At 47.1% G+C, this 24,937-nt stretch overlaps 1 protein-coding gene across 1 annotated transcript in view; it reads left to right on the top strand.

Moving 5' to 3' along the window:
• Nucleotides 1–275: 275 nt before the first annotated feature.
• Nucleotides 276–24,937, top strand: part of LOC133352679 (polypeptide N-acetylgalactosaminyltransferase 2-like) — a 74,097-nt gene continuing 49,435 nt past the window's right edge. The window contains exons 1-2 of the mRNA XM_061568480.1: nt 276–1,142; nt 23,263–23,344. Of these exons, the coding sequence (XP_061424464.1) occupies nt 1,044–1,142; nt 23,263–23,344 (181 nt within the window). The 5' untranslated portion in view covers nt 276–1,043. The remainder of the gene's footprint in view (nt 1,143–23,262; nt 23,345–24,937) is intronic.

Raw genomic sequence — 24,937 nt, 5'->3', positions numbered from 1 at the left:
AAAAAAATCCCCGACGTTTACGAGTGGATACTAACACACAGCAGCATCAACACTGGCGTGCCGGTTACTGCCAACACAGTGCTAACAGCACCGACTCAAGGCCAAGAGAATTGTCGCGACACGAGGCAGGGGCTTGGCTGGGCACGGGCGAGAGGCTGAGTGAACGCGGTGGGAACGCGCTGCGCCTCCTCCATTTACGCACTCGCGTTTTGGGCGCCTCGCGCTCGCCGTAGCCGCGCGGCCCCCCAGTGCCAGCTGCTCGCCCCCCCCCCACCCCGTGGCGCGGAGCCGGACCGGGACCCGGGACCCGACCCAGGCGCTCCGACTCCTCTTCCTCATCCTTCTTACTCCTTCTTACTCATCCTCCTTCTTACTCCTCCTTCCTACTCCTCCTCGTCCTCCTCGTCGTCGTCCCCTTCGTCCTCGACCTCCTCCCGACTCCCCTTCCTCCTCCTACTCCTCGTCCCCTTCCTCGTCCTCGTCCTCCTCGACCTCCTCATCGTCCCCTTCCTCCTCCTCGTTGTCGTCGTCGTCATCCCAGAGAGAACTCCCCACCTCACCCCCCACCCCAGCCAGCCCACTACCACCACCACACAACACGCTTTAGGCGATCCACAGAACCGCACCCGCGTGGCCGCCGAGGTCTCTAAATCGGCAACAGTCGCGGTCTTGCAGAGGAACCCAGCAAGACCGACCGGTCGCCGCCTTCCTCCAGCAGCGATTGTACCAGCAGGGATCTGTGTGAAGAACCCGGCTGAGTTGCTCGAGGACTGCCCCCCCCCCTGGCCAGCCACGACTCGCCCTGACGGACCCCGAGACCCGCACTCTTCACCAACCCCGGGCTGATCACTCATCCGTCGTCCGTCTCGACGAGGACCCAGGGACTCTGCTGCTATCCAAGCATCCAGACTTGTGTCGGGATCGAGGACTCCAGGCTCACAGGACCACCACCACCACCACCACCACCCCCACGTCCCCTCGACCAGGACCCGTGCACCGAACCTCGCCCCGCGGGTCCGAGGAGGCCGCCTCTGGGTGTCGCCATGAGGAGGAGGTCGCGGCTTCTGCTCTGCTTCGCGGGCCTCTGGGTCGTGGGAGTCGCCTACTACATCTACTGGGGCAGTGGTGGGACGACGCACAGGGTGAGAGGACGGGAGAGGACGTGGGGTGGTGGTGGTGGTCCGATGAGGTCGTCCAGGGCTCTCGGGCTGCCACTCCTCTGGTCGCTTTTAGGGCTCCCTTCGTCGCTGCCTCCGAGGTTCATTTCCCGGGGCTTCGATTGCTCGTCAGCGTTTACGGGGACGGACGATGGCGTTTCAGGGTGCACACTTGGGTTGGTATCGTTATGTGAAAGGGTCATTAGGCACACGTGGCGTATAGGAGTTTAATAGGTTTGTATGAGACTTATAGACTATGGTAAGCCCCTGGGGTTCTTTAGCCAGCGCCGGGTTGGCTGAGACCCATGGGCACAGACTGAGACCGCCATGGGGGTCCAAAGGGTCATTTAGCTCCAACGAGACTGTTGGAGGCAGATCAAAGCAAGTGTATATGCTTAATTAGACCCATAAAGACACACTAAGGCATCCCTGCCATAGGGGCAGACTGAGGCGACACGTGCATTTCTTAGGGTGCATTAGACTCATAGATTCAGAATAAGAAGTCCTCCTGAGGTTCATTGCACAGAATCTGAGGCTCACTGGGGTAGACCCTGGCACCCTATTTCGTTTTGTAAGTCATTAAACTTGTGATTCATAATGAAGGTTTTTGGGTTAGATCGCGTTATTTATAAATGTGTCGTAACCCTCCACCACCCGAAACAGTAAAAAATGTGTCACGTAGTGAACTATTTGTCTTTTGTCAACGTGACACATTTTTTACTGCTTTTTTTACTGATTGGCCGTGTCGGGTGGTGGAGGGTTACGACACATAGATAACGCGATCTAACCCAAAACCCGTATTATGTATGAATAATATTGGTCGCGAAAGCCTGCTACGTGTTAAATTAAACTTGCGATTATCATGAGTGCACGTTCAAGCACCGTTGTGCTTTTTGAGATTATGCCCCACGTGAGGTCCCACAGAGCCCTCGTTAAAACGCCACTGGAAATCTTAGCGTCTATTATTATTATTGTCTGGTGATATTGAATTTGCAGTGGTGCAGAAAAAAAAAACTCGAAATATTCGTCAAAACGGTAATTAAAATGTCTTTCTGTACGTGGTGTGGCTAAATTCTAAACGCAATAATTAACATGTCAGTTTGAACGTCATGCACTGAACACTACTGCTGTCATATGCAGAGCGGGCACGGGAAGTGTTTGCTCCCCTAGTGTGTGGATCAGAGGTCACTCGAAGGGATATCTCTCAGAGGAAACTCTGTAAATCTACTTAAGTGAGACATTTTCTTAACACGAAGGGCTTCACTGTGCGAGAGAATCCGAATGGGGAGGGGGGAGCGCGCTTTATCTCACGACAAGGCCGATGGTTCAATCGGAATAAAACTGGGGGAACGCGTGACAAAAATAACAAAAAAACTACTAAAGCAGCCTCTGGAGTTTTTAGACCTGTCCAGCACCCATCATTTTCGTGCTTGTGGGTCTGTTAGAATTGTCTGAACACAAACAACTCAGAGCCACAAACTATGGCTCATTCGTGGGGGGCATGGCAGTTGAGAGGAACAGGGCGATCTTGATTTGAAGCTTTCGTGACTGCAAGAATCCATACTCTTTGGTTCTTTCGGTAAAGTCACGTACATACGTACCTACGTGACTTTACTGAAAGAACCAAAGAGTATAGGAACAGGGCGGTGCAACAGTGCTGAGGACCTTAGGTCAGAGGGATGGTCGCCAGGCTCTGGGCATTTGGAGAGCGTGGTGGGTTGGAGGGAAATGATTTGACAAGGGGGTTCAAATGAATGTATAGTTTAATAGTATAGTTGAATTCTCTTGCACCAGGGCCCATGTCAACCACTCAACGCTACTGGATTCGGAGAGAGTGAAAACTTTAACTCACGTCAAGGGCTTTCTTTTTTTGGTGTTCCATTCGACTTGGTCTTAAGACTCTCTCGGTGTGTAGTGGGAATGTCTTTCTGATTGCTCCGCAGCGTGGGCTATGGTTTCGTGAGTTCGCCCTAAAGCCTTTACGCTTCAGTGCCAGTGCCTTACAGCTCCTCAAGAGTGCCTGTCACGTGAAGGCACCATCACAGTCCACTAACTCGTTATGCCTGCAAGGGGCTGGGAGGGCCAGTGGGCTGCAGCGTGCATGGTACAGTTTAAAGGATGAGGCACCCCCAGCAACACAAACAGCTCTCTTTTATACGGGTCACCTCGGCTGTGTGACCCGTGCTGTGAGATGTGAGTTTGAAGCATCATTGATTAAAAAAAGAAACGACTTTTAAGTGACTCGAGGGAGAAGCTGCCTTATTGCTTGAGTTATGTCACCACTGTACCTTTTAATAGTCGCTGTGGCTGTCACTGCGTGTTTGAAAATCGCTTTTTCGAATGTAAACTCAAGTTAGAAAGCTTCAAACAAACTGTGTACCTACGAGAGAAGAGCTGTTTGTTCTTTGAGTTTAATCCTTAACATCAACTTAAGAGCAAGAAAGGCAAATCGCTATGTTGTGAGCAGCTCGATCGAGATTCAGTGAGCAGGACAAACCCACCCTCCATCCTTCCCTGTAATCATAGCCCACAGCCCTTGGAGAATAATGCTTCAACGCTGAGGGCTAATTTGAGCAGTGCTGCCAAGGGGAACACCAGGCAACAGCAGCAGCCATGGTGCGTGTTTTCTGGGGGAGCGGTGGTTTAGTCTTCTCAGACTGCACTGCGAACTCGTCATTTTGAGTTTGATTCCCAGCCTTGGCCAACATCAGTGGCGATTATCTGAACCGGTCCTTAAAAAATGTATAATGTTAATAAATACATGGGGGTTTAAGGAACAAAGTAGTTGTACTTACGTGCCCGTCCTTAATTTGTATTTCGACGATTTACCTTAAAAATCTTGCATTCGATAATGGCTCGCACCCCCAGAAAGGGCATGCACCCCAGGTTAAGAACCACTGGTCTACTGTGTAAATAATCAGCACTGAAAAGGTACACGTGGCCATTACGTGGTGTCAGCTACACTTTACCTTACCTCCTTGTGAGCACCATGCCAGCTTCTCATAGTTGCTTACTAACTCCACTTGCCTCAACGCCCCTGTATGGCTGTACGGTGGGTCTTGGCCATGTTTTCTTCCGTGGCTGGTTTCTTGATGCAACTTTAAGCAGGAATGCGGTGTTTTATCCCCGAAAAAGCTCAAGGTTATTGCAGTGAGCAGTCACAACTTTAGTGCAAAATTGAAACGTACGTGTTTCCCGTTTTCACGTCGAAATGAATGCCCACTGTCTCTCAGTTATAACCGGTGCTGGGCGGTGATGATCTTCATCGTTTGACCGGAGCTGGTGGTGAATTTTCCCCATTGTTGTGGCAGGAAACCCAGTCTCGCAATATCACTTGACAGCCACCGAGTTTGTTCATGAGGATCAATTGGGTGTAGAAGTTGGCCAAAGCTACCACAGTTCGGGATCCTTCTGGAAAAAAAATTGGGTACCTATTTTACCCAACCCTTGGTAGTGATGATTGACAAGGCAGTGTTAGAAACGACGAGCTAGATGGTGGAATTTCCTGAGCCGTGTGAACTAAAACAATTTTTTTTTTCTAACACACCAGCCACCGTTGACGCCCAGCCAACTGGTACAGAATTCTCGGTAATGATTCGGACAAACATGCCGTCCAGAAACACTGATAAATGGTCTTGAGCTTTGATGCATTCCTTTGTAAATAAAGTACTTTATAAGTACATTCTCGGCAGGTGGTACTCATTTCATCTTGCTTAGAGTGATGATGATGATGATGCAAATGCAGTTGATTTGACTTTAGATTTGAACTCTAAATAAACTGGAAGCCTGTTGTTCCACCAAATGCTGCAACATGGCCGTGTGTGCTTGCAGGTTCTAAATCCCTTGGGCTCACTTTCATTAATTTTATTGTGAGAGGCAACAGTGTTAGCAATGATTTACAAGCATAACCGGGACAAACTGTAAAATGTCTGCGAGCAAATCCGGCCTAACTTAAATAATTGTTACGCTCGTTTACCCAGGAAATCCTCGCTGAGTCTCATGACTGTTTAAGGAGTGTCCTGCCAAGTTTTCGCAGTCGGGGGGCGATGTGTGTAATCCTAATTGAGTAAATTCTTACACCAAGCGGTCGGTGCATGTTCAGCGAATGGGCGCAGGCCACACACACACAAACACAGGAATACCTGGAGTCATTGTACTTTGAACCTGGGATTGAGAGTACCAGTCACACGCAGCTGATCTTAGCACCTGACAGGTGTCTCGGGTTATAAGATATGCGAGTGCGTGACCGCACATGTGTACGGTGCATATGCGTGTGTGTTTGTAATAGGGAGTGGTAGTTTAGCGATTAGCGCGCTGCGCTACAAACCTGGCGACATGGCTTCGATTCCCGCTCACGGCCAACACCAGTGATGATTATTTGAACAGGTCCTGGACCTCCTCGAAATCGACTCAGTCTCAAATGAGTACCTGGTGCGATGTGTAAACATTGCCACTTATGAGACAAAGGCGGCCAGGTGTGGTGTTGGCCACCTACCCCCTCGTGTGCCGTGCTGGCCTTCATAGGTGCTCACTAACAGCACTTGCCCCAACAGTTTGTTAAGGCTACATAGGGGATCTTTGTCTTTGAAACGGGGAGTGGAGAAGCAGTGATTGACATGGTGTGCTACAAACTGGATAACTGGAGTTTAATTCCCAGTGGTGATTATCTGAACCAGTTCTGTGCCTCCCCAAATGTCGACTCAGCCTTAAATCAGTACGTGGGGCAATGAGTAAACATCGTTACTGGGGCGACACATGTGGCCAACGTGGTGCTGGCCACATCACCCCCCCCCCCCCCCCCCCCCGTGTGCCATGCTGGCTTTAATTGGTACTCGCTAACACGACTGTCCCTAGTAGTCTGCGTGGCCTTCAGGGGAGATTTTGTTTTTGATGTGAGTGGCTGCGTTTGTGTGACGGTGGATATGTGCGACTGTGTATGTATGGTCTGTGTGAGCGTGTTTGTATAAATATGGTGTGCGGTTTTGGTGCGATGGGATTGTGGTGAGTGCATACTGTGCTACGGTGCCAGCAAACATAGGAATAGAGTGATATCAGAACCTGTCTTGAGCCTGCCCTCGGGTGACTCGGCTTCAAACGAGTACCTGATGTGGTTTGTAAAGCATTGTCACTGGGGCAGGGGTCGGAAATCTTCCAAAGAAGGAGGAGAAGAGTCATTTTTTAGTTTTTGTCTTTGACCAACAATATTTCGAGAGCCGCAATGCCGCATCACACGCAGCGAGAGCCACTTGTATACAGACACAGCTGCAGGTATAGAGCGGATGACAACACATTCCGACTTAAATAAACAATATAGGTGATGGAATCAACTGCGTCTATTTGGGTAGTTTTTTTCCACTTTTTCTTGAACAATGCAGTTTGACTAGATTTTGTTGTTACCAATACGCTAATCAATGCATCTATGGGAACATAGGTGGGGACCACCTGCACTACATTTTAGAGTGTAAAGAACCGAATAAGGTAAATTCATTTTTTTTTCAAACAACGGCTGCCCGCAAGGGGGCAGCCAAAGAGCCGCAAGGAGGGGGGGGGTCAACCAAACAGCGGCAAGGGGGGGGGTCAACCAAAGTGGGTGCAGGTTGACGACCCCTGGTCTGTGAAAACAAAATCGACTGGGTATGGTGCTGGCCTCAACACCTCTCAGATTTTGTGTTGGCCTCCTCCGGTGTTCACCAACTTCACTTGCCCAGACATTTTATCCAGGGTGAAGTAGATCTTGGTCATGTGTTCAATTATGTGCGTGTTAAGTGTTTTCTTAGGCAGGTTTCCCAGTCTGCAAATATATTTTTGTAGTACTGGCAGTGTCAGAGTGCATCTTGTGTGCACTGCCGTTGGAATGTGTCACTTAGCTGGTAGCTAAATGACATTTGGGCACACTGATGACTGCCAAAAGGTCATAAAGCACGTGGGGCCAGGTGCGGTTGCGTTTATTACCGAGCGCGTGTAAAGCGCAGGCAGTTGTGTCGCTGCACGTGTCGGAAAGTGCTCTCAGTGAGTCAAGGTGTTCGCGATGAGGGTGTAAATATTGTTTCGCGGCATTAAATGATATCTTGCCTCGGTCAAGGACCGCCCATGCATTTAACAGCAGGGGTTTAAAGTATTTGCCTCCCTGCCTGCTGGCATAATTCATTGTGCAGCCATGTGCTTGGGTACAAGAGTCAAGGCTTGGAAAAATTTACTTGCAGTTTATATGTGCCTTAACATTCTGAAGGGTTTTCATGTATATGCACAGCTGGTGTCACGGCCAAGTTTGCGTGCACGTGTGTGGGCAGCGGCAGTGTCGTAGTTATCTCACCGCATTACGAACCAAGTGCCCCCAGTTTGAATCCCACTCACGACCAAACTCGGCGGTGAATATCTGAACCCTTCCCTGTACCTCCCCTAGGTTGACTCAGACGTGATTGAGTACCTGGTACCAATGGGGAGACAAAGGCGTGTTGGCCTCAAAGGTTCTCGCTAACAGTACTTGCCACAACAGCCTGTTATAGCTGTAGGGGGATCCTAGATTTGAAGCTTTCGTGACTGCAATAATTCATACTCTTAGGTTTTTTCGGTAAAGTCACGTAGGTACAAAAAAAATGTAAAAATAAAAATAATAGAAATACGCTTTTTATTATTTATTTTTTACCTATGTGACTTTACCGAAAAAAACCTAAGAGTATAGGGGTATCTTTGTTTGGGGGGGGGGAAGTGTTTTGAGTTTTATATGTGCTGTGTTAAAATTCTGGTGACCTGGGTTCGATTTCCTTCCTCATGCAGAATTGTCAGCATGTTGTATGTGACCCTGTGCTGGGCGTTCCCTAGGTTGGCTTAGCCTTTAATGACTACCTGGTGCATCGTGGTTAAAATGAATACTCGGGAGACAGAGGTGGTCGAGCATGTTGCTGGCCACATGACCTCTCTGTGTGTGCGCGGTATTAGAATTACTTTGCATGCTTTGTTACCTCGCCACAAGGTAACAAAGCATGAGTGTTACCTTGCCACATTTTCTGTGGGTCTGCTTCACCACATTAGCTTCCTCTCCACTTAGACCCTGCTGCATTTGCTAACAGTTTCTGTCATAAATTACATGTCCCATTCGCACTTGGGGGGCATGTCATTAACCTGTCGTAGGATAAATCATCTTTCAGATCATCACGACAATTTGGGGATGCGGGCCATAAAACGTGACATCGCAAAACGATGATAAAAGTTTGCGTCAATGCTCCCATGTCACCCAATACTGGATGCTGCTGCTGCTGCTGCTTAATGCCCTTTGGATAGTCATTCGCTATGTGTCAGTCATCCATTACGCTTTATTTATGACCTTTAGCCGTCGCAAGTCGGTATTTGCTGCAAGACGTGATTTTTTAAATATATAATGATCTCATTTATTACTGACAAGGCTGAGACCATCCGCTCACCGCACTTGAGAACTTGCTTTGACGATCGGCTGCTGGAGAGCCCACATTTGAGCTTGCGGGTTCCAGCGGTGTTGGCCAATTGCTGCGACAGCCATAGTGAGTCTCGCGGGGGGCTCACGGTGATCATCCCCCCTTCTTAAGTATTGTACCCGTCGTATAATATTATATGTATTTCTAGCAACTTTACAACTTCAAGCCCGATTTGCTAAGTTTTAGCACCATAGGGCGGCCTGAACATCACCTCACTGTGCCTCCCGTGGGAAATCAAAGTGCCAGTGGTCATAGCTTCTAGGAAATGGCAGTAAAAAATTCTCCACGTTGCACACTTTTTACGCAGAAGGCGGGAAGACAAACTGGCCGTTAAGAGCACGTGGTTTCATACAGTGTTCATGGTCACACGTTGTGCGTGTGTCGCCGTGCCATCGCGCACACGAATGACAACAGTGGAGAGACGTCAAGATTTTCTGCAGGAAATGTCGTCAGGATACCCGTGGCCATGGCTGCAGCCCTGCACATTTGCTTTGCTCACGCCTCTGCTGGCACAAGCGCCTCCACCCTGGGGAGGTCCGGAGAGCCCCTCTCGTGGGGTATTACGGCCTCATATGTAATGCCGGCCAGATGCTTGGGAAGAGCTGGGAGTACCCACACTTTACCCCACCTCGCTCCGATCTGCCAATCGACCGACTGTGATGTGTTGCCCTAATATGCCTTTGGGTGGACAGAGGTGAGGGCAGTTAAGAAGCTTGCCCCGTTGTTTTAACAGCCGCAATGGAGCAATACATCCAGAAAGCACCATTGGACAGCTTCACGGCACACATGCCAACACCGACGAAGTATATAAATAACAAAGACAAAGATCCCACATATAGCCTTAACAGACTGTTGAGGCAAGAGCTGTAAGTGAGCACCTATTAAGGCTGGTACAGCGCACAAAGGGGTGGGTGGCCAATACCATGCCCGGCCCCTTTGTCTCCCCAGTGGCAATGCTTACACCGCACCTGGTACTCATTTAAGGCTCAGTCAATCTAGAGGAGGTGCAGGATCGGTTCAGTTATTCGCCACTGTTATTGGTCATGAGCAGGAATTAAACTCGGGTGTCTGGGTTAGTCTCGCTAACCATTGGCCTCCTGCTCCCCACTAACACAGACGCACACACGTGCGGTACAGTCATTCACAAGATTCGTCTTCTCTTGCAATGCTATTTATATATTCGGGCTGCTTTAGCAGGGAAGCCCAGCTTTCGAATCTCTGTGACCTGACATGGCCCACGTTTTAAGTAACAACCGTGACCTCTCACTGCCCTTTTTTCCATTTGAATGGATGTTTCGTTTGATGTTTATTTTTTTAAATGGTGGGTGGGCTGCAATCAATATTCGTGGTCATTGGGGCAATTATTCACAAATGGGAACGATGCCATCGTATCCTGGATATTATGAAGGTGACGCCGCATTTTAAATTGGGGGCGGTCGGAGACAGGCCGGCCAGTATATTGTCTAGAGACCTCATCATAGACCAGTCGATCAGTCTGTTGTCTAGAGACCCCAACAGAGACCGGTTGGTCAGCCTGTTGTCTAGAGACCTCATCATAGACCTGCCAGTCTTTCTAGAAACCCCAACATAGACCGGCCGATCAGTTTATTATACAGAAATACCATCAGAGTCCAGTCTGGTAGGGTAGTTTGTCTAAAGACCCCATCAGAGGCAGTCAGTCTATTGTCTCAAGAACCCCATTGCAGAATGGCTGATAAAAAAAAAATAATTGAGGCTTAGGACACTTTTTCAGGAGGGGGTCTTCTCTTTGTACATCTGGCCCCTTTACAACCAAAATAGCGCGAGTTTAAAGCTGGATCAGAGGTTTATTTTTTCTCTGCCCATCATCCATTCAAGATCATTAACCAAACTGGAAAATTAACATTGCTTATCCTAATGGGGCAGACTTTCTCCCATCATGGAAATGTGGAATTCACATTGCTGACTCAGTATTGACAACGGAGATGATCACTCTTCACCGTTCATTTAAACAGGGCACACGTGGACTTTTAGAGTTATTTGTGTTTTTCAAATTGACTGAAATATTCAGGTGTGCAAAGGTTTGTCGGTGTGAGTGCAAACTGGCTTAACATCCATGAAAGGGGCCCAATGCAGCTTCCAACTCAATTTCACTTTCGTTTTCTTCCCTGAGAATCATAACAAGTGGTTATTTGCTAGCATAACCGTGTTTGTAAACTGATTTGGCAGTGATGGCGACAAGTATGTTTGTGTGAATTAAGAGGGAAAGTCATGCAGCGCCAACACGTCTATGCATTGCGCCTCCGATAAGCACGGTTGGCTACGTACGGTGCCAAAGAAGTTCAACATACATACTGTAAAGTGAAAATAAAAAGATCTCCTTTCGAAACCATGCCACTATGTAAATGTGCTTAAAAACGGCTCTACATACTCACCTCTTTCAGCGTTTTGCCTCCACCCACTCCAATTATATCCTGATTGTGCAAAGAGGCATCATGTGATGATACATCCAAAAGTATCCATTTGGATCTCTCCCAGAGCAGTACAGTCCTTTGTGTTAGGGACTGGCCTACGGAAGCAGGTATCGCATAACTACTTCTGAGATCCCTTCAAGTAACCTCTGGTCTACACCCTAGGGTGCAGAACTTTCCCATCCACTCTGCCACTGAGACCTATATTTGTTAAATTGGCAGTTTAACCAAATTCAACTGCAGAACCAAACTTGATGTTTGCATGTGTGGTCATAGGTTACTGGGCTGAGATTGTGAACTTTCCACCTTTGGGAAACTCTGTTTGCGCACCCACCTTTCGTAAAGATCTCTACAACAAGCTAGCAAGCAAGTCGATTAAGAGAGCGTGTGTATACATATTAAATAATCATTGGTGAAATTCAACATGCTCAGGGAACTATTTTAAAGGCACGTAGCAGCAGACACGCACTTCCAGCGTGTGCAAGCTTACCCCCGCAAAATTCCAATTTGGCACGCATTGCACTAATGGCATTGGTATGCAACATCGCGCTTATTAGTTTTTTGTGAAAGTACGCTATGTTGTTGCCAGTCTTGCCTGAAAATTACAACAGTTCTGGGAAAATGGTATATTGGTAAATCGTGTGGTGAGATTCATAGCCGGTGGGTTGAGGGGTTTTGTAGCGTTCTTGAAAGCATATACAGTGTCCTCGGATAGACGGGGCAAACGGACAGACGCGAATTTGCAGGGGCAGAGCGACAAGTGTAGTCTAACCACTCCCTTCGTGAGGGTAAAGCTAGAGTTATGTACACCGATTACCCACCACAACAGCCATTTCATCATCAAACCTGTTTACGTAGCTTCCGCATGCAATATAATTGTCCGTTTTATTTTGCAATTGATTTTTTTTGGTCGGGCGTGCAATAAATTCCCACGCTGCACGAGATCAATTGCTGCTGGTTTCAGAGTAAATGGCGTAGGTGCAGAGAAATGGGTGGAGTGGGATTCTGGGTTCTTGGGTGCCCGAGCTGATGAGCGTCTGAAAGCACCGGGAGGGTACCCCTAGGATTATGGGTTCAATGTCTGGGCCTGGGCGGCTGGTAAGGATCCAAAACGCTTAGACTTGAGGCTTTAAAAAGACAACTCTGGGCCTGGGTGTTATTTAAGGAATTGATGCCAATGGCTAGCGCATTGATCCATTCCCTCAGGGCTATTGAATTTAAAGTCATTGTCCTCTGTGGGCTTCTTTTTAAGAGGCTCATGTCTCTTTTATGCTGTCGTAGGGAACAGCATTCCCTCTGCCATTATTTTCCCATATCTAACTCTCACTATTTCTCTTCCCCTGAAAAAGTAGAGTGAGGTTTCAGAGTGGCGAGCTGTTAACTACCTCGCCTGGTCGATCTCGACCCTGACCCCTATATATTTGGAGTTTGCAGTTCTCCCTGTGGTCGAGTGCATTTTTCTCCGGGCCCTCCGATTTTTTATTCCATAATTAGAATCAACGTGCGTTTATAGTATTTGGCTCCTATGAATTTCCATGTGATAAGCCACTTCGTTGATCTATAATTTGTGGCCAGGTCGCTTCTGAAAAATAACTATTTAGTTAAGTGGGCTATGCCTGATAAAATAAAAATAGTTTGTTTTTTGTTTATGTACCAGATTGTTGGCCATAATTCAGAAACACAATGCCGAGGTCTTCCCTTCCTCAGATATGTTTGCTCTCCTAACCGTGTACAGTGGGGGAAAAGAGTATTTGATCCCCTGCTGATTTTATATGTTTGCCCACTGACAAAGAAATTATCAGTCTATAATTTTAATGGTAGGTTTATTTGAACAGTGAGAGACAGAATAACAACAACAAAATCCAGAAAAACGCATGTCAAAAATGTTATAAATTGATTTGCATTTTAATGAGGGAAATAAGTATTTGACCCCTCTGCAAAACATGACTTAGTACTTGGTGGCAAAACCCTTGTTGGCAATCACAGAGGTCAGACGTTTCTTGTAGTTGGCCACCAGGTTTGCACACATCTCAGGAGGGATTTTGTCCCACTCCTCTTTGCAGATCTTCTCCAAGTCATTAAGGTTTCGAGGCTGACGTTTGGTAACTCGAACCTTCAGCTACCTCCACAGATTTTCTATGGGATTAAGGTCTGGAGACTGGCTAGGCCACTCCAGGACCTTAATGTGCTTCTTCTTGAGCCACTCCTTTGTTGCCTTGGTCGTGTGTTTTGCGTCATTGTCATGCTGGAATACCCATCCACGACCCATTTTCAATGCCCTCGCTGAGGGAAGTAGGTTCTCGCCCAAGATCTGACGGTACATGGCCCCGTCCATCGTCCCTTTGATGCGGTGAAGTTGTCCTATCCCCTTAGCAGAAAAACACCCCCAAAGCATAATGTTTACACCTCCATGGTGTTTTTGGGGTCATAGGCAGCATTCCTCCTCCTCCAAACACGGTGAGTTGAGTTGATGCCAAAGAGCTCCATTTTGGTCTCATCTGACCACAACACTTTCACCCAGTTGTCCTCTGAATCATTCAGATGTTCATTGGCAAACTTCAGACGGGCGTGTATATGTGCTTTCTTCATGGCGTAGTGTGTTACCAACTGTTTTCTTGGTGACTATGGTCCCAGCTGCCTTGAGATCATTGACAAGATCCTCCCGTGTAGTTCTGGGTTGATTCCTCACCGTTCACATGATCATTGCAACTCCACGAGGTGAGATCTTGTATGGAGCCCCAGGCCGAGGGAGATTGACAGTTCTTTTGTGTTTCTTCCATTTTCGAATAATCGCACCAACTGTTGTCACCTTCTCACCAAGCTGCTTGGCGATGGTCTTGTAGCCCATTCCAGCCTTGTGTAGGTCTACAATCTTGTCCCTGACATCCTTGGAGAGCTCGTTGGTCTTGGCCATGGTGGAGAGTTTGGAATCTGATTGATTGATTTCTTCTATGAACAGGTGTCTTTTATACAGGTAACAAGCTGAGATTAGGAGCACTCCCTTTAAGAGTGTGCTCCTTACCTGTATAAAAGACACCTGGGAGCCAGATATCTTTCTGAATGAGAGGGGGTCAAATACTTATTTCCCTCATTAAAATGCAAATCAATTTATACAATTTTTGACATGCGTTTTTCTGGATGTTTTTGTTGTTATTCTGTCTCTCACTGTTCAAATAAACCTACCATTAAAATTATAGACTGATCATTTCTTTGTCAGTGGGCAAACGTACAAAATCAGCAGGGGATCAAATACTTTTTTCCCTCACTGTAAGTTGTCTCACGTACGTTTGGAAAAATCAGCAAAAAAAAGGCCTAAGTATTAAAACCTTTGCGGTTGTTTATTTTTATTCACTATTTTATGTTTGAGAGCCACAGTGAGTAAGACTTCTTCAGGAGGATCCTGCTTTGAGTTTTTATCGTAAGATGTTTTAAGCCAATTAATGATGAGTGTTCATTATACAAGTTAGAGGAAACCGGAGCACCCGGAGAAAACCCATGCATGCGAGAGGGGGCAACACTCTATCCCCATACAAATGGGAACAGATGGCGATTAGTCCACTTTCCGTACTGCCTTCTCCTGGTGAGCCCGGCTATGGCACCTCCTTGAGGCCTATACGAGAAGGGTGTTTCACAAAATCTTTGCGGTGATCCATCAACCCTCACTTTCTTCCACAGTGCTGGATTGTTGGGTAACACAAGAAACAACTCCAACTGGATGAATCTAGAGTTCTTGAGTCACGCTTCATTTATAGGGAATGGAAACTCCCTCCCTCTGCTCGAACTTTCATTGAAAAAACTAAAATTCAATGCATTCGTCAAACTTTCATTAGCTCTACCCTTCCGCGGTCGTGCCAGTTATTGGATTTCTACGCAGTAGAATTGAGCGTCAGTAAAATTCAACTCGCTCACAGTAACTGTATGATTACAAGGCGGTCCGTTTATAGATACTCCACTCAAATAATAGGCAGAAATCATTGTGAAAACAGCATTTAACTTGTCTCTCACAAACCTCGATGAACTTATTACATCTTTTAACACTCTCCTAATACACTGGGTACAATGTAGCTGCTGCAGTTTGCTTTCAATGTGCAATGATGCAGAAGCTGAGGTCATTGATTGTCAGTGGGGTATCTCTAACTGAATCCCCCTGGATTATTCTCAAACCTCCAAACCCAATTGTGGTTTGAAGGAAATGGCTTATGCCCTATGAAGAATAAAATGTGTCGACTGAAATAGGAGTGGCCAACAGGGCGATAGGGCTGAACTCTGAAATATCTGTCAAGAGTTTATTTTGTGTTGGGTTGCCATTTCCTCATTGCACACTTTTGCATGCGGAGAATAGCTGCCACGACCCATCAGGTGCGCGCCCTCCCTGCGCGCTTGCTGGAGTGCTCACTAATGAACATGCGTCGGTTGTAATTGACGGCACATTGTGTGTTTACGCTGCCTCTCTTCTCACTGCCATCACCTTGGCTTTCGCCATAGCAACTTGGCTGAGATGATCACTGATCTGGGATGGCCTGGCTTTAATCCCCGGCCTATTTGTGCTCGTGTCCGGGAGATTATACAATAGTCTGCCCCGTGTCACTTGTGTCAGGTGAAAGTGCCCTCCGTGCTCAAACTGGCCATGGGGTGACACTAATCTCCTTGAATGGTGGAAATTCAAGGAGAGTGCACATTCTAATGGTGGGGACGGGTTTCGCCATGAGATTACCATGTTGGAACCGACACCCTCGCTGTTGGCTATTTTCTTAGATGTAGGGTGTTGTGTACTGAGACACTGATGGAATTCCACATTCTGGTGGCAAAGGCCAGGATATTCCAGGGACAACTTTGTGTGTGTTTTTTCCCCACAGTGGTGCTTTTAGATAAAACAATCATATTCACTAACCTGCTTGCGTTCGTCCCTTAAAACCGTCTCTTGTCCCTCGCCGTGATGCTACTGCTGCTCCCCAGCTCCTACCAGGCCTACCCCAACCGCAATCACTACCCCTATCACGACCCCAACCGCTGTCATTACCCTATCCTATCACTACCCCTACCGCTATCAATACCCAACCCCCTTTCACTACCCCAACCCTTCCTTAATCACTCCCGCCTGTTCTCCTGTCACCATAGCTACACCACTACCACTTCTAACAACAACCCCACTGTTTATTTCAACCACTCATGTCCAATTTGTTAATTGTTGTAAACCGCAATGGAATAAGGCACTTATATAAATGTATGTAAGATGAGATAATTTACGTGGTTACTGATATACATTAATTGTCCATGCTATGCTGCCCAGAATAAGCGATATACATGTGTACTTTTCCGGGTTTTGTTATGTTGCCATCAGAGCCAAGTGTGCTTTGAAATAGCTGCAACGTGAACTAAACTTGGTCCAGGCTGCTTGGCAAATTATCCAACACCACCAAATCGAGCTACGTGGCCTTCTCTAGAGAAAAACAAGAACATGGTGACCAGTGGAACAACAGATGGTATTTATTCACTATCAGCCTGGGCGATGCAGCGGCCAGAGCACAGTATAGAAAGCGGGTTGTAAACCTGACATACCCTCGCATGCGTGACATTTTCTCCACACTCTCTGGTTTTCTCCAAAGCGCAAAACACTCCTTTAATGAACGCTGACCAAACATCCCATTGCAGGCGCCTCTTGGTAACTGGTCTTGAGGCTCACTGAGGCTTCTTGGATGAATTAAAAACCCGATGTGACTTACGCTCAGTGTAATTTCCAGCACGGATCTCTCAATGTTTATGTTGGAGACTTTTCAGTTTCTGTAGAAGGGAAATAATAAAATAAAATAAAAATATTTTATATAATAATAAAAGAAAACATAATATACTATTATATATGTTTTATTTGTATTATTTTATTATTTCCCTTCTACGTGACTTTACCGAAAGAACCAAGAATATGAATCCCTGCAGTCACGAAAGCTTTAAATCGAAATTTTCAGTTTCCGTTCCATTATCTTGGTGTGGTCTGGGACTGTTGTTGTTGTTTTTGCTACCTTGCCCAAGCTTGATAAATCGACTAATATAATCAATTCTATTGTTTGTTTATATTTAGTGACTTGCTTACCCTTTTTGCTATTTTGCACTCTAATCGTTTTTTTTTATCATTTGCTGCTATAACTTTGCTGACCTGCCCATACTGGATATCTTTGAAAAGAGCTTCATGGCTCATTGGATTCTTCCTGCACTCTAAATACAGATTCTTATTCTTCACGAATGACCGTGCCTCTGATCCGTATGTCAGAGCAGGTAGTACGCATTTAACCAACGCATTTTTCCATAAGCACATTGCTAAGTTCGTTTAAATCATCGTGTATTGTCGTTCACAGAAAGGGGAACACAGGGATGAGAGAACACATGCAGGTCACAGATGTCATTATATCTGTTCAGACAAGTATGCGGGCTTGGACAGGACACATCGCTAGAAGGAAAGATGGCTGATGGTCAAAAATAATGATAGGACGTCAGCCGAGGAAATGAAGTAATTAAATCAGCTTTTATGAATGTATGTATGGTGAACTTCTTTTGCACCGTACATAGCCAATCGTGCTAATCGAAGCAGTGGGGGGAAGGACAACAAACTAAACACAAAAAGCAGTTCTAAAGAAATGAGTTTTCAATCTAGATTTAAAAGTGCATAACTCCATTGGTTTCCCAATATCGTAAGGAAGAGCGTTCCAGACGGCTGCAGAAGTGCATCTCAAAGCGTGCGATGCAGGTGCTCTGTGGATTATCACATTGCAGGATTGTGAGAGGCCTTCATCCAGCAGTGGTTTGACTGGCCGATGATGATCACGATGATATACCCAGCATACCGGAACGAGGTCACTGTGGGCTTTGTACGCGCGCACACACACGTAGTTTACGAGCCACAGACAGGGTAACAAAGCTCTCTAGCTGCCCTGATGCAATTCACCATACTTATGAGCGGTCGGTGTGAACCATAAAACACACGCTGCAATCTGCCATACATCGTCCGAGCTAAATGTGTACAGCACTGTGAGATGCCGCCTAGTTAGGAAAATCGAAAAAAATGATTGAATGTCATTTATCATGCCGGGCGACGCGGAATATGCGCTGTTATAGGCTCATTACACTTGCAGTAAGCAAGTGCAAGGCAATGTCAAAGTCAAGTACTGTATGCTTATCTGAAATATAATTAATGAACATTGCTTGTGGTTGTGCGTATGTATTTAATACATTTGGGTGGAGCGGTGGCACTGCTGTGCTACGAACCTGGCTACCCGAGTTCAATTCCCGCACGTGGCCAACACCAATGCCGAATATTAGAACCTGTTCCTGGTATCCCTTTGGTCCGCTCAGCCTTAAAATGAGTACCCGGTGTGGTGTTCAAACACTAGCAATGAAGAGACATATACATATGCGGCTCGGTATGGTGCTGACCACGCACCCCCTTGTGCACTGCCTCGGCCTGAATAGGTTTGTGTATTTTTATTATATTTGGGTGGAGCGGTGGCACAGTGGTTAATGCACTGCACTCCCAACCTGAGTTTGATTCCTGCTCACGGTCAACACCGGTGTGATATATCTGGTAAATATCTGGTAAATTAGTACCTGGTGCTTTACGTAAACAGCCCTTGGGAGACGAAGGCAGTCGGATGTGGCACTGGCCACACCACCTCCTCGTGTGCGCTGCCGGGTGGACCTTCGTGCAAGTGGGGGAGCGCCCGGGCGAGTGGGCGATCGTGCGAGTGGGTTAGCGGGCGATTGTGAGAATGGTTAATTGAGTGAGTGTGGGAACGAGTGGTGGATTATGTGAGCGAGCGGTGGAGTGGGTGGGTGGGCGAGGGGGGAGTGGGTGAGCGATCCGGGGAGCGGATGGGCGAGCGGGGGAACGGGGGAGCGGGTTGGGGAGCGGTTGAGCGGGGGAGCAGGCAGGCGAGCGGGGAGCGGGCGAGCGGGCGAGCGGGGGAGTGAGCGTGTGAGTCGCCTGGGCTGACAGAGATGAACGGCGGCTGGCCCTTCAGTGTCCCCACGCATGGCGGGGGGCTGGGTGGGGGGGGGATGCCAGCGAGCCCGAGCGCGCTCTCATTGGGCAGCGGTAATGGGCTTCATCTGTCAAGCGCTCCATGTCGTGTGCGGTCCTGATTCTGCCGCGAGGTCCGGTTTGGGACACGGCACGTTTCAAAGTGAGAATGGCAGGATCGCCCAGACAGGTGGGCGGGACAGCGTGGGTTTAGCCAACTTGATTGTCAAAGTTTCCCTTGAACGTCATTGAATTCCAGCCCAGACGAGGATGGGCAAGTTGCCTGTCTACGATCTGTTGGCATCCTTGAACTAGTGGTGGAAAATCCACATTCCCATGGTGAGGGCTGATCCCCCCTCCATGGAGCAACCACTGTTGGATTTGGTGATGATTATATTTGGTGTTTAATGATTCACCTCCTGTGCAACTTGATGAATTATCATGATGATGATGGCAACAGATGTTGACATGGCATCACGCGCATTATAGTGTGTGCTACAAAAGTACAGTCGATATTCTGGCTGCAGTCTTATCATGATTCCGGCTCTCTTAATGAATTCAACAATATCCCTTTTGTTTAATTTGAATGTACAGTCTCATTAGTTGCATCAGCTGAGGTATATTAGCATATAAATTGCATAATACGTAAACAGTTGCGTAATAATAATTCTGATCTATAGAATCATTACGTGCCAAATGATGAATGTACGCGTTATGACACGACTAACAACATCAGTGCCGTTCTTAAGGTGCCGGAGTGAACCAGAAGAACCTGAATTCAAATCCATGTTGGGAGGGAGTTGACTCGACACGTCTCCCCTCTGGGGTCACCTGGGGTCATTCTCTGGGTCATTGTTCTTCATTGGAAGACCCCGCGGGACCCTGGCGGCCCCTGACTTGAGGCCCCCGACAATTCACAAAGAGTGACATCCCCCCCCAATCATCATCATCATCGTGCTGTAAAACCCCAGTGGTTTCGAATGTGTGGCGGCCCTCGCGCTGATGATGTCTTATCGGAGGAAGTGGCCCCCCCCTCTGGTAATTAGTGAAGGAACACTGCTCTGGGCAGACTGGCTCTGTCATATCAATGCAGAATTCCCACTGGATCAGTGATAATCGATGTTGCACAGTCTTGAGATAGCTAATCACAGGGGCAACACTGCAATACAATTACCACGAATGTGCAGCCCCCTTTAACAATCTCCTAAGCTGGTGAGGGCATCGCCGCTCTGTGTGGGTTGTGGAGGTTATTTGACCGTACTTCACCACGCTGGTCAGCGCAGGTTGGCCAAGGCATCGACGGTGGCAGCTTCGATGTTGTTATTGTTGTCCATGAGTTTTGTACGCAACCTTAAAGACGATCAAGTCAGCGTAATGCCTCTCCCTGTTCAGACAAGCGAAGGGCCGGCTGAGCCAGTGGTGGAAAATTCCACATTGCCAGGGCAGGAGTTAGTCCCTGCTTCGGAGAGAGGGGACAAACAACGGATCGATGAATGAATGACAGTACAGGTTGGTTGATTAACTATTGTTTTTTATATACGGGGGAAGCTGGTTAGTTTCGATTTAAAGCTTTCGTGACTGCAGGGATTCATCTTCTTGGTTCTTTCGGTAAAGTCACGTAGCATGGAAATAATAAAATAATAAAAATAAAACATAATAAAATAATTCTCACGATGTTTCGGTCACAACGCAAGCAGCCGTCCTCAGGTGAAGACCAGGTCTGTCGGGGAGGACAGCGTCAGACCTGGTCTTCACCTGAGGACGGCTGCTTGCGTTGTGGCCGAAACGTCGTGAGAATGATTTTATTATGGTTTTTTATTATTATTTTATTATTTCCCGTTTACGTGACTTTACCGAAAGAACCAAGAAGATAACTATTGCTTTTTATATACGGGGGGGGGGGGGGGGGGGGAAGCTGGTTAGACTTGTTTTTGCAGGCCAAGGTTTGTGACCCATGATCGCAACGTGGCATTGTAAGGCAAGTTGCATGCCATGATTACGCAATGGACTCCTCGAGCAAACAATCTCGGGGCGTTTTTTTCTCTCTCTAATAATGACACTCGTAAGTGCGACGGTTATGTTCACCATGTTGCCTCCGAAAGGACCACCAGCCACAAGGAATTCAACCCAGGGTTTTTAGAAGTTCAGGCTAGGCACATTAAACAAGAGGTTTGTGTCCAGAGGACACACCCCGTCCCAGAGATTCAACCATGACTCTCATGAGCACGAACTAGACACACTACGCAACGGGAATTTATTATTTCACATCGATTTATGTTTGTGTAATTTGTTTTAACTTTTGTTTTTCAGTTTAATTTATTTGGTATGGCCCTGTGAGCCATTCGGCTCTTGAATCGGGTGCAACCGCAACAAACACAAAACAAAAACATAAACAAGAAAACATCTTAAAGTGACTATGTGACTATGTGCAAACAGAAAATCCAAGAAAAGACAGCAAAATATTTTTATGTGACCAGTAGTTTTTTTTGCTCTGATGTCTATTTGCTTCAATTGCTGTACTTGCAAATGAGATTCATCCTGGTTTCTTGAACTCTCACCACCTGGTTAACCAAAGTACACTCATCATAGAAGCAGATTGCCTCCTGAAAGATACCTCGTGCCAGGAATTTACTTCGCTGATCTCGTCAAAGAGCATAAACCACCATCACGCAAACTCTGGTCACCCTCGAAGCAGCGGCTTTTTGCTAACCATCCAACAAAGACGGTCACTGCATTGCACGTTTTCAGATGCGCTTTCGTCACCGTCTGGAACGCTCTTCCTTCGGATATGAGGAATCCACTGGAGCTATGCACTTTTAAATCCAGATTGTAAACTAATTTCTTTATAACTGCTTTTTGTGTTTAGTTTGTTGTCCTCCTGTACCTTTGATTGGCACTGTTGGCTACGTACGGTGCAAATGAAGTTCAACATACATACATACCTATAAATTAGCCCAGGCTTATGCCAGTGCAGGCATCAACACGGACTTTGATATCAATACGGACTTTGAGCATCAACCGAGGCTTTCAGAAGTGCCAGCTTTAAGGCACTGGCCTCCTCAGTCAAATCTATAAATTACAAGAATAACCCATCATCACAGAAAAGTAGTGCAGGCTGGAAACCCATACGTTTCAAACAAAGGGCAAACGTTTGTAAACTTGTAAAAAATCGCTTGGCCTTTATGCATTATGAAAAACTATAAACAGTTTCTGAAGAGTTTGTATTGTGGTCCCTCTTGTCTTGGGTCACACATCAATTTGATGCTGCCTGTCAGGTGGTTTCATTTGCTCAAATTTATTTTGAAGCTGACCAATGACCACAAGAAGACCACAATGCACTACTTCAGCATTTGCTGATGGTTTTTGCATGCTGCACAAAGGCTGAGAGTCTTCTTCATAGTCCATGGGCCAGAGCAGGAATTGGTGCCACCTGATGCAGCAAAACCTTTTGAAGTCTAGATGTACAGTAAAACCTTGGATTGCGAGCATAATTCGTTCCGGAAACGTGTTTGTAATCCAAAGCACTCGTATATCAAAGCACTCGTATATCAGTTGTGATCACGTGATGCTCGGCAGACAAAGCGTAAACACGTACTACTCATATTGCAAGACCTCGCTCGTTTATCAAATTAATATTTGTTTTAAAAGTTTGCTCGTCTTGCAAAACACTCGCAGACCAAGTTACTCACAATCCAAGGTTTTACTGTATTTATATGGCTAGAAAGAGTAAACTTTTGAAAACCGCAATCATTTCAAATGGTTATGACGTAATTAATTTTTATTGGCTACATAATGAAATTGGAACGACTAAAATTATGCCTCCTCAGGTGGTACCGACAAGTGAAATATCTGGTCTGGGCTCATGGACTGGTAGTGTTAGAGAGAGAGACGCACACATGAAGCCAAATACAAAGATCCCCCGTGTAGCCTTAACAGACTTTTGGCGGCAGTGCCGTTCGCAAGCAATTCTGAAGGCTGGCACGGTACATAAGGGGTCACCCTGCCGGCCTTCCAGAGGTGATATTTACACACCGCACCAGGTACTCGATTTCAGTTGGCCTAGGGGGAAGCCCCACGACCAGTTCAGATATTCACCACTGATGTTGTCCGCAAGCGGGAATCTAAACTCGAGAGAGAAACACGCACGGCCACGTGTGTGTGCACCTTGCTCTAGCGAACGTTCTTTTCTTTTCCAGGATAACTTGATGCCCAACCTGGAACGGGATGTTGTGATCGCGGGCGATGGCGGAAATCTTCCCACCGAGTCTCTTACCCCAGGTACGTGGACAGCAGCTGCAAGCGCACGACTGCGTGGGTCTTCGCGGTTGTGCCGTATGCCTCTCCGATGTGTTTTCGGGGATTTTTTTCGCGACCGTTAGGCGTAATGTACGACGTTGCTCTCCACGTGAAAGCACGTGGGTCGACTGTTGTGTGGAGCGAAACCTCAGAATAATGCGCAGTGCGACCCAAAAACACATCGGAGAGTGATACATTGTATCTGTATTTCATTCGTCACGCCTATGTCCAACGCCACGGTGTGTCTCTGCTCAAATGAGATGATGCGGCTCACATGTCCAATCGTGGCCCGGAGCCAGCGGTGGGTTCTTCATAATAATAATAATTGAGTACGTTTGCAATGGCGCTATCATTCTTATAGCGTGAGGCTACCAGTGCGAAGGAGCTATATTTCACAGACACGGTCTGCGTAGTTTCACAGTAGGGCGGGGGGGGGACGATGATTGCTATGTGCAATCTCAAATGAGTAGTTATCGGAAAATGTTTTTCTTCCCAAAAGTATTTTTGTTAACGAAACGATTCAGGTACACACAAGAGGATGTGAAAAGGGGTTGACACCAGCACAGACACATTACAGACTACAGTGCATTGGAAACCGGTCTATACCACATGTTTCAATTGACTGTTTCAATAAACTCTCCAATCCTGGTGTCTTCCTAACCTCTGATACCCCTGTAGAGAGAAACAATGGGAGGGGGTGGGGGAAAGGCGGGGCGGGGGGAGTGCCTAAATGCCCTAATTAATTCTCTTAAGAATCAATGCCCACTGGAGGAGAGGTAGTGAAGTGGTTCGGGTAATTTATTTAACGTGGCAAATTTGGACAATGACCCCCAGCCCGGAATGGGCCTACTTGTTTCAAGTGATGTCGGGGGGGATGATTAACGTCCACTGGGAAGCGGACGGCGTGCGATGTTTCATGGTCAATGCGCCCGCAAAGTATTTACCAGTGCGGCCCCCTGGAGTCGAACCGCAAACCCCCGGAATGAGCGGCGAACGATGCTGGGCCGCATCGCCTTAGGGTCGTTGCAAAACATGCGTGGTAAATATCAAACACCGTAACTTGTGTTTTATAAATATCCACGAAAATGTATTTTTGCCATCTCATCATCTCACCGCGTTGCAACCCAACCCCCGGTATTGGAGAATTACGACGCATCGGGGTGCCGTGCGGCGGGGCCACCGTTAGCGGCCTTGTCTGGTGCCGAGAGAAGAGAGGCCCATTGATGTGACTGCTATTGAAGTCGCTCCGCCTCGTCGTTGTCTTCTTCCGAGATGGAGGGGGGGGCCTTTTTTCTCGATGCGGTGGCAGCGAGGAGGGGGGGGGCCTCTGCCCACTTGAAGGAATTCCGAAGAGACGTTTGTTCACCTCGCAGGGAAAATCGAAATGTCACTGGGATAAAGTAAGGCAACGTGATCTAAAATGAGAACGCGGTAAAACAATTGCAGGAATGTCGATGTGGCTTTAAACTGTACCTTCTTAAAATATTGCCCGCAACTGTTTCCTTTTTACTTGGCTGCATCCAGAGAGCTCTCGGTATTTTTGACAGGAGCATACTAAAAGAAAATTGTTATTGT

Source organism: Lethenteron reissneri, chromosome 41 (genome assembly GCF_015708825.2).
Source record: "Lethenteron reissneri isolate LAM-NWPU_2019-01 chromosome 41, ASM1570882v1, whole genome shotgun sequence".
NCBI classification, from domain to species: Eukaryota; Metazoa; Chordata; class Hyperoartia; order Petromyzontiformes; family Petromyzontidae; genus Lethenteron; species Lethenteron reissneri.
Note: the sequence above shows the minus strand (reverse complement) of the source record. Positions and strands in the feature narration are given on the sequence as shown.